This window comes from Pomacea canaliculata, linkage group LG2, assembly GCF_003073045.1.
Source record: "Pomacea canaliculata isolate SZHN2017 linkage group LG2, ASM307304v1, whole genome shotgun sequence".
Classification (NCBI taxonomy): Eukaryota; Metazoa; Mollusca; class Gastropoda; order Architaenioglossa; family Ampullariidae; genus Pomacea; species Pomacea canaliculata.
Window position 1 is genome coordinate 43,424,568 of NC_037591.1, and position 17,361 is coordinate 43,441,928.

General features: G+C 49.7%; 2 protein-coding genes across 5 annotated transcripts in view; one reads left to right on the plus strand and one right to left on the minus strand.

Annotated features, from left to right (window-relative positions):
• Positions 1–17,361, plus strand: part of LOC112557143 (sonic hedgehog protein A-like) — a 103,770-nt gene extending 86,409 nt beyond the window's left edge. For all 4 annotated transcript variants that reach the window (XM_025226798.1, XM_025226800.1, XM_025226799.1 and 1 more), the window contains one exon: positions 10,896–17,361. In XM_025226798.1, coding sequence (XP_025082583.1) covers positions 10,896–11,656 — 761 coding nt within the window. In that variant the 3' untranslated portion in view covers positions 11,657–17,361. The remainder of the gene's footprint in view (positions 1–10,895) is intronic.
• LOC112556066 (ribosomally synthesized cyclic peptide ustiloxin B precursosr-like) lies at positions 15,646–16,221 on the minus strand. Its single transcript, XM_025224680.1, has one exon. It carries the CDS (start codon positions 16,219–16,221, stop codon positions 15,646–15,648), a length of 576 nt encoding a protein of 191 aa, XP_025080465.1.

The window sequence follows — 17,361 nt, forward strand, 5'->3', positions numbered from 1 at the left end:
GATAGTTCCACAAATATTCATCTATCGTCACTTGTACAGAACGCTACTTTCCCAGTGAAGCTCTCGGGTACTTTTCCTCGTATAACCATGAGGCACACTGAGCCTCGTTCTGGAAAGCCGGAAAGGCCGGATGTGAGCAAGGTCCGTGAGGACCTCAACGAGAGCTTCCTTCAACATCTGGTGATTATCTCCCCCTGGTGGCCTGACAGCGCCGCGAGGTTGCTTTCTACCGCCGCCCCGTCCTTTCCAACACCCCGATAAGCGAGGATGTCCACCTACCCGACAACATGAACGCCATGCCCGCCCACCCCTTTAACCGAACTGCTACCCGCAAATCCTCTTTCTGAGGTCTGTCAAAACACAGTCCGTTTGCATTTGATCATTTCTAACCGCTTCAGCGCTGGCGTCCCGAGTGCTGACAAAAACAAGAACACCCGTTTGTTCGCTATCCGCTTACCGCCATTGTGGGGAAAGGCCGCGCCAAGTCCCAGTGTCAACACCCAGCGATTAGCGCTACCCGTCTTCGTGCTGTTGCCCCTATTCGGGGTGGACAGAGAGATCGTAAAGTGGGGGAGAGGTGAAAGGGCAGGAGACGCTCGCGTCACGTGACCAATCCGTGTTGGCCCAGCAGCACCCACCTGAGCTCAGGTAGAGCTTCGTCTCACGCATGCAGGGTGTGTGAGTGCGCGCGTGTGTTTGTGTCTGTTTCTGTCTGTGGATACGTGTGTTTGTTTACGACTTGTGTGGTGCAGGTTATGGCAGTAGCGGCAGATCACTCTGGTCACTGTTGCCATCCTGTGCATCACCTTGTCGCGTGCCCAGGTCTTGTAGAGCGGGGGACTGAAAGGTTGGGTTAGCCACAGAGTGCAGCTACCTCCAACACCTCACTGCAACACCTTACTCCAGTCCCTCACACCAACACCTCACTCCAGCCCCTCACTCGAGTGCTTACTTCACTGGACACCTCACTCCAACACCTCACTCCAACACCTCACTCCAACACCTCACTCCAACACTTCACTCCAACTCACCAATACGCCCACCCGCTTGCCTCGTGAGGTCACTGCCCCTGTGGCGCACGCCGATGTCCGTCCTCGATTGACCTTCGGGGTCATCCAGTGACATCCATCTTGTGGTTGATGTCTGTTTACAACAGTGCAGCAAAGTTTGACAACATCCTTGTGCTTTGTTGTTTATTTGTCAACACATTTACAAGGGTTACCCGGTGCGCTCAGTGCTATGTGAGGATGTTTGCTGATGATGTGAAGTTTACGGGTGTTAATATGCTGACAGTTGTAAATGACACTAACAGACTGTGTCACCTGTTGCCTCAACACCCGACAATGGTGTGGTGTATGTGTGGCTATCCAACAACAGCAGCTATGATTAGCTATGATCATGTCATCAGTATCAATGATGTAATTTCAAAATGAAAGTCTTATTATTTGAAAAAGATTTAGGCGTTTATTCTGATTATGCGACAGTCATGTCCATAAATTATGTTGGTAAGTAATCAAGTTTTTCACAGGATAGAATTCATAGAAAGACTTTTGGATTATTGAGAGAAAACTATTTTAAAAGTTATGTAAGTCTTTATTGAGGTTGTGCAGCTTTCATCTATAGTCAAGTAAGTCTCCCAGAAAAGACATCAACAAATCAGAAAGTTATCAACACAATGTTCTTAACAAAAGCTATATAAACCAATGGTGTCTGATGTCTGATAAACATGTTTATTGTGTTGACTGTGGAGCCCTGGTGTCTGATGTCACCACTTCTTATGTGTACACAGTACACAAGTGCTTCATTCACTCTCTCTTCTCTTTCATGTCCGTTCACAGCTTGCCCAAGTTTTATATTTCGATGCCCCCCCCCCACCTTGTGTTCACTCAGCTCACACTAGTTCACTGTGTTGCTTTTCTCACGTGTTCACTCTGTCCACGGTCATGCACGTTCACTCTACACTGTTCACTTTTCTGTTGGCTCTGCCGCTTCAAGCGTCTCTCCCTAAATAGATGTTTGTGCGCGCGTCTGTGTGTGTGGCTGTGTATGTGTGGTTGTGTGGGTGTGTGTCTGTGTGTGTGTGTCTGTGTGTGTGTGTCTGTGTGTCTGTGTGTGTGGTAGCCTGTATTGTAAGTGTCGGCAGTGAGGTCTGTGTGTCTGAGCTGAGTGAAAGCCCAGTTTTTGTCAGTTTACTTAACCTTTGTTAGCGAGAGGTTGGGGCAAGTCTGTGATGGTGTTGTGGTGGTGTTTGTGTATTACTGAGCCCCTGCCAGACATGTAAGGTGTAGGGCCCACACTGTACTCCCCTACAAACCCTATTTGCTGTCATAGAAGCATTTAGCGGCGCTAGAAATGGCCGCCACACACTCCAGACCTGTGGACCCTCGTCCGCCGCGCGTTGATGGCGAAGATGGGAGCAAACATGGGCGCCGGGGGGGAAGCTCTTGTGGTCGGGGCTCCGGGGCGCAGGCTGGGAGCTGGGGCTCACCTCGCCCTCAGTCGTCTTCAATGGCCGAGTGTGGGGCCACAAAGCTGCGGGCAGATAGAGATCTCACTGCCGACTGAAGGTCTGGGAGGCCGCAGGCTGGGGGACAAGATTCAATACGACAGACAACTGCGTCCGTCAGAGTTGTGTGCCCCTGACAGGGACGTGGGCATTGGCGGCGTGTGACCTGAGCACGCGCACATGTGTGTGTGTGTTGGTGTGGGTGTGACGAGCACGCGCACATGTGTGTGTGTTGGTGTGTGTGTGACGAGCATGCCCACATTTATGTATGTATGTGTATGTGTGTGTGTTGGGGTGTGTGGCTGATGCTGTGTGTGTGTGTGCTTACGTGTGCGCTTGGTGCTGAATGTCTGGTGGTAAATAAGAACATGCCCGCACCAATGTGTGCCGTGTTCTGATGACTAATTCAAATCTTTTTTTCACGTGGGCCGGAGACAAGCACAAGCAGTGTAAACAGACGCGGAGTAATATCCACACAATAAGCTCACGAGGTTTGCACAGTCACCGTCCGTGCGCCATGGAGGCCTTTTGCCGAGAGTTTAGCGGAGACCACACCAAACATTCGCAAGTTTTGTTGATAGCAGGCTTTTCATAAGGCTGGCTTTTAAATTATAGAGGGCGGGCTTTCAGATTATAGAGGGACATTAATTTAGTCCCTGCTTGTGCGTGTAGCGTGTACCAGACACGAGTTGAGAGTCGGAAGGCCTCACGAGGACACTGGGGGCAAGAAAAGTTTAAGCTGAGTAAGAAACTAGGTCCCGACTCCCGACTGAAGATGTCGCCACATTCGTCCAGCAGCTGTCCACAAGTGAAACATCTGCAACATTGTCCAACGAGTCCTAGCCGTAGTCCATCAGGTCTTTGTGTGGAACATGTCCGACAAGTCAAACACTTTTTCCAATCTTTTTATCCCGAACACACTGACCAACAGTTCTTTGTCTAGAATATCTTGTCCACAAGTTCTTTGTGCCAACACTGTTTCTCAGGAATCTGCACTCTTCATTCCGTTTGTCGAATTCCTGGAGGCCGCAAGAGGCAGGACCAACAGGTGTAAGACCCAAAGACCCAACAGAGTGGACGGCTTCTGGACAATTTTCTAATTTTGAGAAGGTCAAGTCTTTGCGAGGCGCGTATGTGTTTTAACGGGGCGAGGGTTTGGAACAGAACCACATCTGTCCGGACCGCAAACAGTCGGGTATCTCTGACCTGACCTACCCTGATGGTAAGAATGCAAATAGTCCTTGAAATGCGAACAGTGCTTGCCTCACCCTGACTGTTGATGGAAGTGAGAAAGTAGAGTATTGCTGAAGCAAACAATGGCGAGGGTGAAGACGACTGTTGATGACGTGGATGAACGTTTGCTGGACATTGGCGAGCGATCGTTAGACATCAACATGTCCTCGCTGAAGCTGAGCTTTTCACTGGTACAGAGGGAAGTGGGACATACATCCGAGGTGCCAGGTCGGGACTGAGCCCCGGATGTTTTTTCTTGACAATTTCCTTTCGATTTGTTCCTACCTGTGACCTGCTGGCTGTCCTCCTGTTGTCCTCCCCAATCCTCCTAAAGCCGAGCACTGCAATGTGAAGACCGTTTACTTCTGGGTTTTGTAACTTGTGTAAGTAAAGCTGTACTACCACATAGGTTATAAACAGTTTTTGTCGAGCTGAGTCTTCAGACGGTTGTAACCGTGGGATGGCGGCGCTGTGTCAATACAGTAATCATGTGGCGGACGTCAGATGCCGAGTGTCGGGACCGAGGAGACATTGGTGCCGACTGTCCTGTCACGACACAGCCTCATAACTGTCAGCAACGAGTGGCACGCGCTGTTTGTACAGTCCTCTGCCCTCCAGTATTACGACGCCGTGTCAACACCAGGTCAAGTGAGGTCACAGGACACCGGCAGGGCGCAGTCGCTGTGACGTCACGAGGGGTCCAAGCTGAGTGTGACCCTCGTGCAGCTGCCAGGCAGCTGCAGCCTCTCGGCACCTCGGGCAGCTGTGCTCTTCAAGTTTAGTTTATTCTTTGTTGCTCCTTGAGGACCACAGGGCCGCGTGCTCTTCAAGTCCGCCTCCAAAACTGTTCTTGAGTTTGAAGATCATCTCGGCGTACGACAATAACGGTCATTTCATAAAAAAATTAATCACTGTCTCAGGTAATTAGCTAAAGCTTGTGAGCTTAGTCTTATCGAAAAAACTCGATATCTAGGAATGAGAATGTTATTTAATTCGTTACTGGCGGCTACGAGAATGACAGAATATTGAGTATAATTATAATACGGTTAGGTGTTACTGTAATGATCAGTGACAAGTGTACAGTCAGCCTTGTAACAGAATAAATGATTATCTAAAGCGGTTACATTGATGGAGGTCCATTTACTTGATAGATGATGGATGATGTGTTAATATACACGATGAGCGATCTTATCGTGATAAATGCCGGTGTGAGGGCTTAACATCAGTTTAGTCTACACTGACACAAACGCTACTTGCGGCAGGTAGTCGCAACCCCCGGGCTACCTTATCGTGACAAATGATTGCCCCCGGTGTTATGGCTGAAAATTGATTGCAAATCTCGCGATAACTTATCCTCCACAGGGTTCGCGGCATTTTCTCTGTCTTCCTCTCACTGATGTTATCGTGAAAAATGACGGTGACCGAAGGTGTGCTGCAGTCACTTGTTATTACCTGTGCTCAGTGGACAAACTGCTGCGCATGCGTAGTGAGCATATGGGGTACCCGTGTTCTCGCTTGTCGTGTTCTGACAGGATACTTTCTCCACCTTAATCACAATACTGAGAGCAGTGGTGAGGTCGGCACCACCAACACTAACGTGCGCAGCGACTACAGCCGACAGTGGGAGGTCACTGAGTGCACTTGCAGACATTTGGTGTAGTGATGAGTCATCACTCGGTACTGCCAGCTCCTGGTAACGATAAATACTAATCCTGACACTCAGCTGGTCAGCAAGAAAACATTTTGTGGCACATAGCATGCCGACAACCATTTCCAGTAACTCAAGTTACCGGGTATCCTGGTATCCTTACGCCATGGCCTACACCCGTCCACAGCTGGCAGTAGAAGGTCAAGCCATCACTCGGGTATGCAGCTACTTTACAGTTGACTCCTCATCGGGATCAGCGCTCGTCTCAATCTTCTCTGTTTATAAGGCTAAAGGCGGTCGAGAAACTATCTTCTGAAAGGTATTGCAAGGTTAAAGTGGAGGAATGGCGGCAGGACACGTCATCTTGTGTGTCTCGTGTTACCTTCCAGAGAGAAATGGCCAACTGTCTGTGTAACCCTGTAACCCTGTAACCCTGGCGGTGTACATCCCCACAGAGAACAGGTTCTTGACCTGAACAGTCAAACCCTCGACTGAAACACTGCAAACAACACTCGTGTACATCAAACAGGACTGAAAGGACAGGTCAGCTGTCACGTCACGTGGTACTGAGAACAGTGCTGGTGACATTAAATTACTGTAATTACTGTAATGCGACTAGCCGTCTACGTCAGATTCTCATGTAATGCGACTAGCGGTGAACGTCAAGAAGCTCAGAGGTCGGATGACGTCACTAACATCACGAGAACAGAGGTGACGTCAGGTGGGGAAAAGATGGACAAGCACCTGTTGGAGGAGCGATGGAGAAATGACGGATGTGTAGACCACGTGACCAGCAGATCTCGCTAACGTTTTCAGCTCGTGCATCTCCCTCCCTCCACAAAATCAAAAGCCAAGGCGGTCACAAAGGTCGCGGCTTCTGGAGTCGGGTGGCGTGACGAGCTTTTCGTACTGAATGTCGCTGACGGTGACGGCTAATCATCGCTCCTTAGAGACGATGTATCATGTAGGACAAAGTCGGGTACCCTGGCGTCCACCCGAGTAGTGCCGTGAAGGTGACCATGAGTGACCTCAGCTGTCCGTCCTGTGGCCCTGCGGTCAGCTGCCGGGTGTTGCGTTCTCCGGGTGGACGTGTTGCCAGACCTCGTCAGTCTGCAGGCGTGTGATGACTGTAGATAACATCTGTGTCAGGCTGACACTCGCGACTACAGATGGCGCTGAGCACGCGTAAGGTGAACATGGTGCAGTGAGCACAGCTCACACATTCGCCTCCTCTTGTCTTTTATCCAACGCTTTGCCTGATGCACTCACAATTAGCTAAGCCCCATCCTCATTAAGCAAACATTTTTAATTTTTCCATAGTGTGGTTCGTCGGGTAGCTGGTTACACCCGCACTGAACCTCTTCCCATCTCATCATAACAAAAAAAAACCATTTCCTCTCTTTGGAACCATGGAGATGCGAGTTCCACTGATGCCTGCTGCAAGGGTCAGCTTACACTGGTGCTAGCAACCTGCAGTCACGTGACTTAAAGCTCGCCGTGTGGCGGCCACCTCGCCCTGCTTTCCCCCACCACTGGGAGGGGGACACACAGACAAACACACACAGACACACACACACACACACACCCAGGCCTGGCAGATAAGCTCGGCCACACGAGGCAGACGACAAGATTGCGGGGCCTTCACCTGAACGAGACAAGTTAATCCCTCGCCAAACATCTGTCCTGTGCCATTCCCACACCGTCAGCGGCCCCACGACAGGCGAGTTGTCGGCCCTCGTCTGACGCTGCACTGACTGTGCTGCTGACGTCGTCCTCCCACACACACACACGGCGAGTGAACAACGGTACTGCGCTGGTCATCACCAACAGATCCCCACCCCACTCCACCCGACATTGAATCACAGAAGTCTACAGTGTGACCGCTAGTCCGCCATCTGACCGCAGTCCAAGGAACCAACATCCGCAACAATCAGCAAACCGTGAAGAGCCATGAAGGCACACAATCAATGGTTGTTGTTGTTTTTTGTTGTTGTTACAAAGGGTATTTTTATTACATATATTCAGGGTGGGATGGGTACTGAAGTAGACATATACATGCATACACAGGTACACAGGCAGACGCCTACACAGGTACATGCAGACATAAACAAGTAACTAAGCGCATACCTAGGTACATACACAGGTGACACAGGTCCATGACTAGCGGCAGGTAGACGGGCATCTGCCCTGGGCCCCGCGCTTGTGATTAAACTGTGGGGTGGAGGGCCCCGCGGGGGCTGAGAGCGGGGCTGGGGGTGCATATCCTCCCTTAGACAGCTGCAGGTCAAGCAGTATTTTAATTTCCCAATGCATGATGTTTGTTTTAAGTCTGATCTTGATGGAAGTGTTGTGCAAGACGAAACTTTAACTTAGAAGTGTTTCCTGTCAGCTGGGAGACATGGCTGTCCTGACGACTGTCCTGACGACTGTCCCTCCTCCCCACGCGCACCCACTGACCCTGGAACACCCCCTGGCTTCTCGACAAGATGTTTGCCTCCCCACCAGCAGTGTACATGTACTTTGCGATGTAGACAGCATCAACCGTGCAGCACAGTTACCTCCACAGAACAAGTCAGGGTCGCTTTGAGTACCCGGCCGACACCCGGGTGTCACGCCTGACCTGCAGGCGACAGGTGTCGCCACTGACAGCAGCGGACGACAAAGGTACCCCCGGGGTAGCTCGCTGACCTGTCCACATCGCTTCACGACCAACATGCTAATTGACTAATTAATTAGTTGTAAAGGGCAGCTTACTCTACGCTGCATGTCACAACCACTGACACGTCACTGTGACGTCACTGTGACATGTGACGTGCCGAGTGTCACGACCAGTTACGTGTGACTGAACAAGTGTTGCAGGCGTTGCTGGGCTCAGGGGCTTGAGAGGGAGGGAAGGGGCTTCGTGTCCGTTAATTCGCAGCATGCAGTCGATGGTGTGGCGGTGCACTGACCTCCGCGTGCTTTTCCTGCTTGACTACAAAATAAAAATAAAAAAGGAAGAGCGCAGTCTGAGAAATGCGAGAAGCGAACACAGAGCAGTAAGAAGTCGTTGGCCACACAAACACTTTGTCATTATCGCGCCCAGGTGTGAGAGTAGCGGCGCCTAGCACCTGGAGCAGGGCTGGGGGAGGATGATCGCGAAAAATGAACATTAACGAGCTGGGGGTAAAGGTCGGCCTCTGTGAGGGGAGGACAGGGGAGGACAGCGGAGGACAGCGGAGGACAGCGGATTGTTTGTCATCTCGCCGTCTCGGTCAACACAGGCCCCGCTGCCAACAGGCCTTCAGTCGTCTGCTCACACACTTGCACGTGCATACAAACACACACGCGCCTGCACGCGTGCGAACTCGCACGTACCTACAGACGAACGAACATACTGACTGACATACCTACGTACAAACGAACATACTGAAGGACTGTTTGATAAGAAGTAAAGGTCGTGATACGCTGGCACGTCAGCGACAGGTAGGAGACAGTAGGAGACACTGCTGCATCCAGCTACTCATGCTGCCACAACTACACACCAGGTGTTTAGTCGTGTACAATGTACGTATATGTACGTTCTGATGATTTCTTGTGACGTCATTCACACGCTCCGCCTCCCAAGCTGACCCCATGTCTGGGGTCAAATCAAACATTAGCAGGTCAAATAATCGTTTAGTCGCAAAACGTTTTTAAGAATTAGATAGAGTAAAGAAAAGATCGCACGTAAGATCCAGGCCACCTGATGACCGGAAATGACCTTTACACCTCTGACCCAGCCAGTCACCCTCACGTTTGCGGGTCAAAGTCCTGCAGGAGACCAGCACGTGGTGAGCTGTGAGAATGTACAGGTAGCTGTCTGCTGTGTGCTGTCACCATAGTCCACACTAATCAACTACACTTACTACAGAAGCCTCCTGACTGAGGAACTGGCTGCATCACCGGCAGGTCGCCTTCATTAAGAAACAGAAACTCGCAGGAGGCTCACCTGATTAGAAATTAAATTCATGTCAACTTGTTCATCGTGGAAGTGAGTCGGTGAGGTACAAAGAAAAAGAACAACAAATAGTCTGGACATACATGTCACGCATACGAGGATGTTGAAGTGAAAAAAAAAGTCTAACTAATCGGGTAGGTGGGGGACTGTTTACTCAAACACAAACACAAACAAAAACGATTGCTTGCTTCATAACGGAGGAGGGTGGACAGGGCGAGAAGACAGACGAGTACAGAATGTCTGTCAGTCTAACAACGGCACATGTAGTTGTGGCAGTGTTGTGTGAAGGTGGCTGAGAAAACTTGTTAAAGTATCAGTTACTTCTGTTATTAGTTTTTAATTCAGTTTTCCAGAACATGTCATCCACAAAACCATTCATAAATGAGGAAGAAGAAAAAAGATGACGAGGAGGAGGATGAGGATGAGGATGAGAATTCAAAAGCTGTTAGGAAAACTGAAGACAAATACAACTCAAGCGACAAAAGGAAAAGAAAGACAGTTTTCTCTTTGATGAAGAGTAAAAATGCGACAGCTATTCTCAGAAAGACACGAAGACAATCACCTCTACCCTCTGTGACCTGTGGCCTCAGGAAGCCGAGAGCAAACGTGTGGCTGACCACGCCGTCGACAACCAACATGGCGGCCAGTTAGCACCTGAGTGACAGACGGCGTGGCTGCTCCATTCCGATGTTTCCGTCAAAGATTGGCGGTTGGCTGACCTTTGAGGCTCCCACCTTCAGTGTCGGCAACAACCTTAACAGCGACTCGCCGGCAACCATCTCCACCAACCCTGTCCTCGCGACCTGTCATCTCACTGAACCTGAAACTCACGTGTCAACCGTTGTGAAGTCATGGCGGCACATCAAAGCTCGAGCATGGCCGTGCTAATAGTTCATCACAAATGAAAATATTAGAAAATATTACACCACAGAGCTCTCCGAGGGCCACCTGAAGACTGCGCATGCGCCATAAATCTACTTTGCGGCTGTTACCTGATTGTTGTTTGATGTTAGAAGGTGGCCGCACTCTGTTTTTGATGTTAGTCATTGCCGTATGAGTGTAAAATGACCAGTGTACAAAACGCAGGAATTAACCCTTTCCCCAATGAAATCTCAAGCAGTGAGCGAGAGACAGAAAGTGGTTTTGCCACGTGTCCCTCGACAAGTTTGTGTCCAGCAAGTGCACCGGGGTATTGCTGCTGCACTCTGCTCTTGTATCCAAATAAAGAAATTAAAATCGTTCTTCGTGGGATCTGCTCCTTGTCTTTCTCACTTTCATCACGTGTCCTTGCAGACAACCGCCTCCTGCCCTCTCATGGCTCAAAACAAAAACAAAAACATTTTAGTGAACGCAGGTTGACACGTGTTCACGACACTTCTAGAGTTCAAGTTTGGCTGAAGCTCTTCACACTCATTGTTGTTGTTGTTGTTGTTGTTGTTGTTAATATTATTATTGTTGTTATTATTGTTGTTGTTGTGATACAAACTGCTATTGTGACCTCATCTCGTGCTGTGCTGTGTTGTTGACAGACTCGTCAGTCGCCATCAAGATCGGAGGCTGTTTTCCCGGCAGCAGTGACGTCACTACCGCCGGGGGCGTGACCAAGTCCATGAGTGACCTGACGGTGGGGGAGCGCGTGCTGGGGGTGGATGGAGAGGGGCGCCTGGAGTACACGGAGGTCATCGCCTTCCTGGACCGGGATGAGATGGAGGCCGGCCACTTCTACACGCTGACCACTGACTACGGGCCGGCCATCACGCTCACGTCCAGACATCTGCTCTACGTCGCGGAAGGCAACGCCACGTACGGACCACGTCACGACGCAGTGGCAGGAAGTGACGTCAGATTCAGTGACGTGGTGGAGTTCTCGCGCTACAAAACGCTCTTTGCCGAGGACGTGAGGGTGGGTCACGTGGTGCTTGTTGCAAGAGACCACGGGAGGGTGGCGCCGCACAGCGGGGCGGTGGCAGGAGGGGGACTGCATGCTGCGCGTGTGCTGCACGTGCGAACTGGCGTGCGGCGAGGCGTGTACGCCCCTCTGACGTCGTCGGGCCGCATCGTGGTGGACGGTGTGGTGGCGTCGTGTTACGCCGTCGTCAGCAACCAGGAGCTGGCCCACGCCGCTTTCGCCCCCATGCGCGGCTGGCACGCGCTGGCCACCCGCCTACCCTGGTTGACCACCCTGGTGTCGACGGCGGGTGGCACGCTGCCCCAGCAAGGCATCCACCCGTACGCGCAGCTTCTGTACCGCGTGGCTTCCGTGTGTCTCAGCGTGCTGCACGTGCCCTGACCTCGGCCATAGACCTCCCCGCCACCCCACCTACCCCACCCCCCTGACGCTTTTGGTGTCGAGACTTTGTAGCTGATACTCTCGCCCGTCCTTCACCTTGTGTTAGTACGTCATACCGGTTGGCAGTCGTTAGAAGCACGGACTGCATACTACACACCTGTGACTGCACCTGTACTCCAGGCCACGAGTGCGAGAGAGAGCGCGTGCGTGTGTTCCTGTGTGCGTGCGTGTGTCCGTGCGTCCAGTGTGGGAGGATGGCAGACATCTCCACCATGCGCCACGAGAGACGAGTACATCTGTCGTGGCTGTCGTCTGTTGCTGATGTCGTGGATGAGTTTGTTGACGACAACAGCTAAGTGTTCAGTGTTGGGGAGCTTGAAGCTTTAAATGTCTCCGTCGTCTACACTCTGTCCTTGCGTTTGAACACTCGTCAGTCTCTGAGATTCATCAACCAAAGTTTTATTATTTACTGTACTGCCTACGACCTCAGCAACTTTTACAGCTTGTTGTAGCAGTCAAGGGTAAACACAGTTGTACAACTATTTTAAATATTTATTGCTTCCTTCACCCACAAAGGACATTCCTCGTCTCTGGAATGTCATTCATTAACCTCTGACCTTTCAATCAAAAGGACCTACACTACCAAGTCACGGACAAGGACTGACCATCCAATCAGAAGCAGAGACGAGCAGGAGCACGTGCAGCTTGCTGCTAACGAGGTTTCTCTCTGCTCTCGTGCTGATGAGGATGGAACTACCACACCTGAACAAATAAAACTGAAATAACAGATGTTGACTTTCCTGTTAAACAACAAAGTTGTCGTGCAAGTGACATTGGAGACAAAGTAGAGAAGCTACATGCTCTCAACACATTCTAAGTTGGTCTTGCTGCCTGTGGTCCCCACTGACTCGACTCTCCTCCTGTGTAGGCAGGCTAGGAGGGAGGCCAGGATGGCGGCAACACACTTTCCTCTCAAAGAAAGATTTCATTTTCGATCGATGCTAACTTTTATCGTCAACGAAGACTTCCTAAAAACACACACAGGCGATGTGTAGTAAGTGGTTATCTGTTACAAACTGACCTCTGGTCACGTGACCCACGAGTTCAAGCCAACTGTCAGACCAGCAAGGCCAGCGCCATCTTTGCTGTTGTCTCGCGAGTGTATCACAATTTTGCGAGTGCATCATAGTCACACATTCTGTGACATCCCAGCTTTGCAAATAATCTCAAAACCAGATTTTGTGAGACACTGGGAGACAGGAGCTGCTCCTGCCACTCGTTCAAAAAGGTCCCAACTACTACATCAGAGTCTGAGCTGCTATGAAGGCAACGATTGACAGTGTTGGTTTGTGACAAACACTTATAACTGACTTTCCGCACATATTTATTTTGTTTATATTTATGTGTCAGGACTGGTGGTCAGGTGATCCACAGAGAGTCGGAAGTCTGATGAAGTCGGGCATCCAATGGTCCGTTAACCAGGTTCCACTGAGTGTGGACGACACCCGGGCGAGGAGACTCATCTTGTTTATTGTTAGCACACATCAACTTGCTGCTGAAACCCGCAGGCTCGTCCCACCACGTGACCACAGCAACAGTTGTGACTGCATGTGACAAGTGTCAGTGACAGACACACTGACCATGGCCACCACTACCTGACTGTGGTGACACCTGAGGTTTGTAGCTACTTGCCGACTACAGGTGTTTGCTAAAACAATCTGGACACGGAATCCCGCAGGTGTAGGACACCTGTACGCATTACCTCTCATTACCTGTACCAAAGATTAGCTGCTGCACAGTGCGAACTACACTGTCGTGTACTCAGTAGAGGACACCCGCCTCTCCACGTGTACCTGTAGAATATTGTGTCCACGTCAACAGCTTTTGTACATTCGAAATCTTGTTTTACTTGTACTTGTATAATTTTGTGAAAGAGTGTAGAAATATTTATATGTAGGAATATATTATAGGCCAGGCCTATAGTCTATACACATGTCTCCACGTTATTTGCGGTTATTGTATCGGGTGGGGGAGGGTAGGGAGGGGAGGAAGGGGTTTAGCTAATCCCACAGACGGCAAGTGTTGACACCAGGAAGGTCATCAAGTCCCAGAGTTTTGCTGAAGTCAACACATGGACTGAGGTGTGAAATAATAGCTGCAGCAACACCAACATCTCTCGCCATCACCTCAGGTAGGGTTCAATGGCGGAACCTTTTCTCTTTGAAGACGTGAGGCGACGCGTAGTGATACTGCTGACTGTCATGAGTGCTTGGCATTATGTCATGTCATGCCACGTGACACATTCATATCGCACTTTGCGCAGCAAACTTCCGTTCTGGAGCCATGGCCACTGGGACTGTGAGCTGGAAACAAAATATTTCTGAGAACATGGCGCTGACTACCTGTCGAGGGATGTAGCGTTTATCTGTCTACTCAACGCCAGACCGTGGAACCTCAGTGTGCGGTTACATGCTGTAGCAGTATGTACATTATACTCTCTGTCTATGTCTACAGGTATGTCAATGTTCTACTTGTGTGTAAAGGTATGCCGGCATGTAACGGTGTACCCTGTGTCGCTAGCATAACACGAGTGCACCATGCCTACTAAACTAATGTCGGCCATTGCTTGCTGTAGACTTGTTCATGGATTTACTAGCCGCCCATCAGTTTGTGTGAGAGAGACCTAGTACACCTCTCACACCTTTCTTTCCCGTATTTCTCCACTGTTGGCATTGACCGCAACATCGTGGCTCAGGTGGGGAGCGAGGAGGTAGATGTCGGTGTCAGCTGATCACCTGGTCCTCAACATTCTGCCCTCTTCTTTCTCTCCGCACTGTCCATGTTCATTCTGAACTGCAGTGAGCGCTTGTTCATCCAATGTCTGTGTATAGGATTATTCTGTTACAAGCTGAGTTTAACTGATTTTTTCAAGCAGGATTTTGTGCTACACGCGTTGTCTTTTGAACACCCGGCTGACCCCAAGAAGCGACGACAGCGACGACACTCGCCAACAGTCGGGTACGTGCCACGTGACCAGGCCACGCAGTTGTCGTTGTCCATGGAGTTGTTATCGCTTGCTTTATCACCCTCCACCTGTAACCCCTGCAGCGGCTGTCGCTGGTCAACCAACACGTCTACCTGTGGTAGTCACACAGGTGCAACAAATAGCCATAGTCCATAGCAACAAATATTCCAGCTACAAATGCTGCCGACAGAGATACACTGGATACAAAACTCCCCACCAATGACAGAAATACACAAAATTACCAGGTGAGAAGATTACCTGCAGAAATACCCGGGGTCCACTTGCGTCGTCAAACACCCGTCACAGAAAACACAAAATTGTAGAAGTTGTAGGAAAATTATAAGTTGCAATCACATGTGATTGAAGAGGCTACACCTGACTACACCTCCACTTTATGAGTGCCAGATATTTGTTAAATACTTTCAAATAAAGGCTTTTTAAATTTCGATAGCTGCCGAATTAAACTCTCGACAAAGGATGTAGAATAGTGAAAGGTAATGTCACAACGAAAGTTCCAAAACCAGAATGAAATAGAAGATAAAGCTTAGCTTGTAGAAAGATTACAATGAGCGAAGACAACAACGAGTTTTGTAATTTCTAGAAACCATTCCAGCTATACGAGAAACCAGCTGAATAGGTTATATCTAATTGGCTGACAACGGCAACGGTAGATGACATCCAGAAAAGTCAACTGAAACATGACTAACAGTAATTGTTTTCCTGACAAACAACAACAAAGTTATTGTCTACCTGGTCTGTGTCCTCCCACCGCTGGACCAGCACTCAATATGTTTTGTTATGCTGCTAAACACTGAAGTCCAACTGGTATCACTGTCAGTAGTGCCGGGTACTGTGGCACCCGACTCGTGGTGTGACACCATCTGCAGACAGTCGCAGGCTTGCTGTAGTCATTCCAGTCCTGTGGGGCTGTGGGGCTGTGGGGCTGTGCTAATCCTGCTAGACATCAGACTCTCATCTTCCACTTATTTTTGTCCTTTTGTGTTGTGTCAAAGTTGGCATCACAAGTGTAGTCCATGGCACTGGTGACTGGTGTTATCACACCTACAGTGTAGTCCATGGCACTGCTGACTGGTGTTATCACACCTACAGTGTAGTCCATGGCACTGCTGACTGGTGTTATCAGACCTACAGTACAGTCCATGGCACTGGTGACTGGTGTTATCACACCTACAGTGTAGTCCATGGCACTGCTGACTGGTGTTATCACACCTACAGTGTAGTCCATGGCACTGGTGACTGGTGTTATCACACCTACAGTGTAGTCCATGGCACTGCTGACTGGTGTTATCACACCTACAGTGTAGTCCATGGCACTGCTGACTGGTGTTATCACACCTACAGTGTAGTCCATGGCACTGGTGACTGGTGTTATCACACCTACAGTGTAGTCCATGGCACTGCTGACTGGTGTTATCACACCTACAGTGTAGTCCATGGCACTGCTGACTGGTGTTATCACACCTACAGTGTAGTCCATGGCACTGCTGACTGGTGTTATCACACCTACAGTGTAGTCCATGGCACTGCCAGACCTCACGAGGCTGCCTCACGTGCACTGGCTGCTCCACCTAGCGGCGATCGAATGCACACATCTTCTACTTATTTCTGTTCAACCTGAAGAGTGTACTGGGGCAATGTGAGGTTGATGGACTAATGTTCGACACAGTGTACACTAAATCCTACACTTCCATCACTATCTACCCCTACAAACCTGAGCCACCCTTTTACCTTTGACCTGCTTGCACCCTTACCTGTGGAACCTGGGCGCGCGGCATACAACAGGTGCAACCACATCTACGACGATTCTTTTATTTTGTACGTTCGGTTCTTCGTATGTTTTTTTGGTTTGCCTTTTCGTTTTTTTCTCTTTTTGTTCTTTTATTTTTTCAACTTGGATGGACTGTGTAATGTAGGTATTGTTGAAGACATGGCCATAATGTTTGCTGTAACATTTCAATGGATTGATTTATTTATTTATTCTTTTTTTAATTCTTGTCTGCAGCTTTGTGCTGTTATCCTCTTTTTCACTGAGATCTTTTCCTTCCATCTCCCCGATCCCCATCCCTCCAGTCCATGTAGCCCTTCTTTCATCTTCTCTTGTCCAGCACCCACGTGTTGAAAGTGAGCCGCGTGTCGGATGAATGTTCTCGAAACCAAAGAAATACCTTCAAGGTGCTCACGTGACCTATGTTGGACTGAGGGAGAGCTGCGCCCGCTGTGTGTAAGATCTGCAGTCAGCAGCACATCCCAGTCCTTTCCCTCCCTCCCAAACCACGTCGACAGAATCATCAAAGATGACTTTCAGTTTAGTCTGTAGTCCGCCATGCTTGCAGCTTGCGTACAGAAGTCAGTGAGTCACCGAGCCACCGCCACACCAGACCCTGTGCGGGACTCAGATACCTCCATCCCAAGTATTTGTGAGTAACAGGGTCTGCTGCTTGTGTACAGAATACAGATGTCAGTGTACAGTAGTGGCTGTCAGGTGTAGAGGAGCCACGTGATGCGGCATCCTTACAGACGAGGTCAGAAACTACCCGAGAGCAGGGTGAGGGTGCAGGATACTGGTTATGGCACAAATGTTCTGTTTCCTTCATGTTCGCCTTTGAATGCTATACGACTGCAATTTTTAATAAAAACTTGATCATTTTGGCAGAAAAAA

Excerpts from the sequence above, each read along its gene's own strand:
- LOC112556066 (XM_025224680.1), bottom strand. The coding sequence starts at position 16,221 with ATGGACTACACTGTAGGTGTGATAACACCAGTCAGCAGTGCCATGGAC.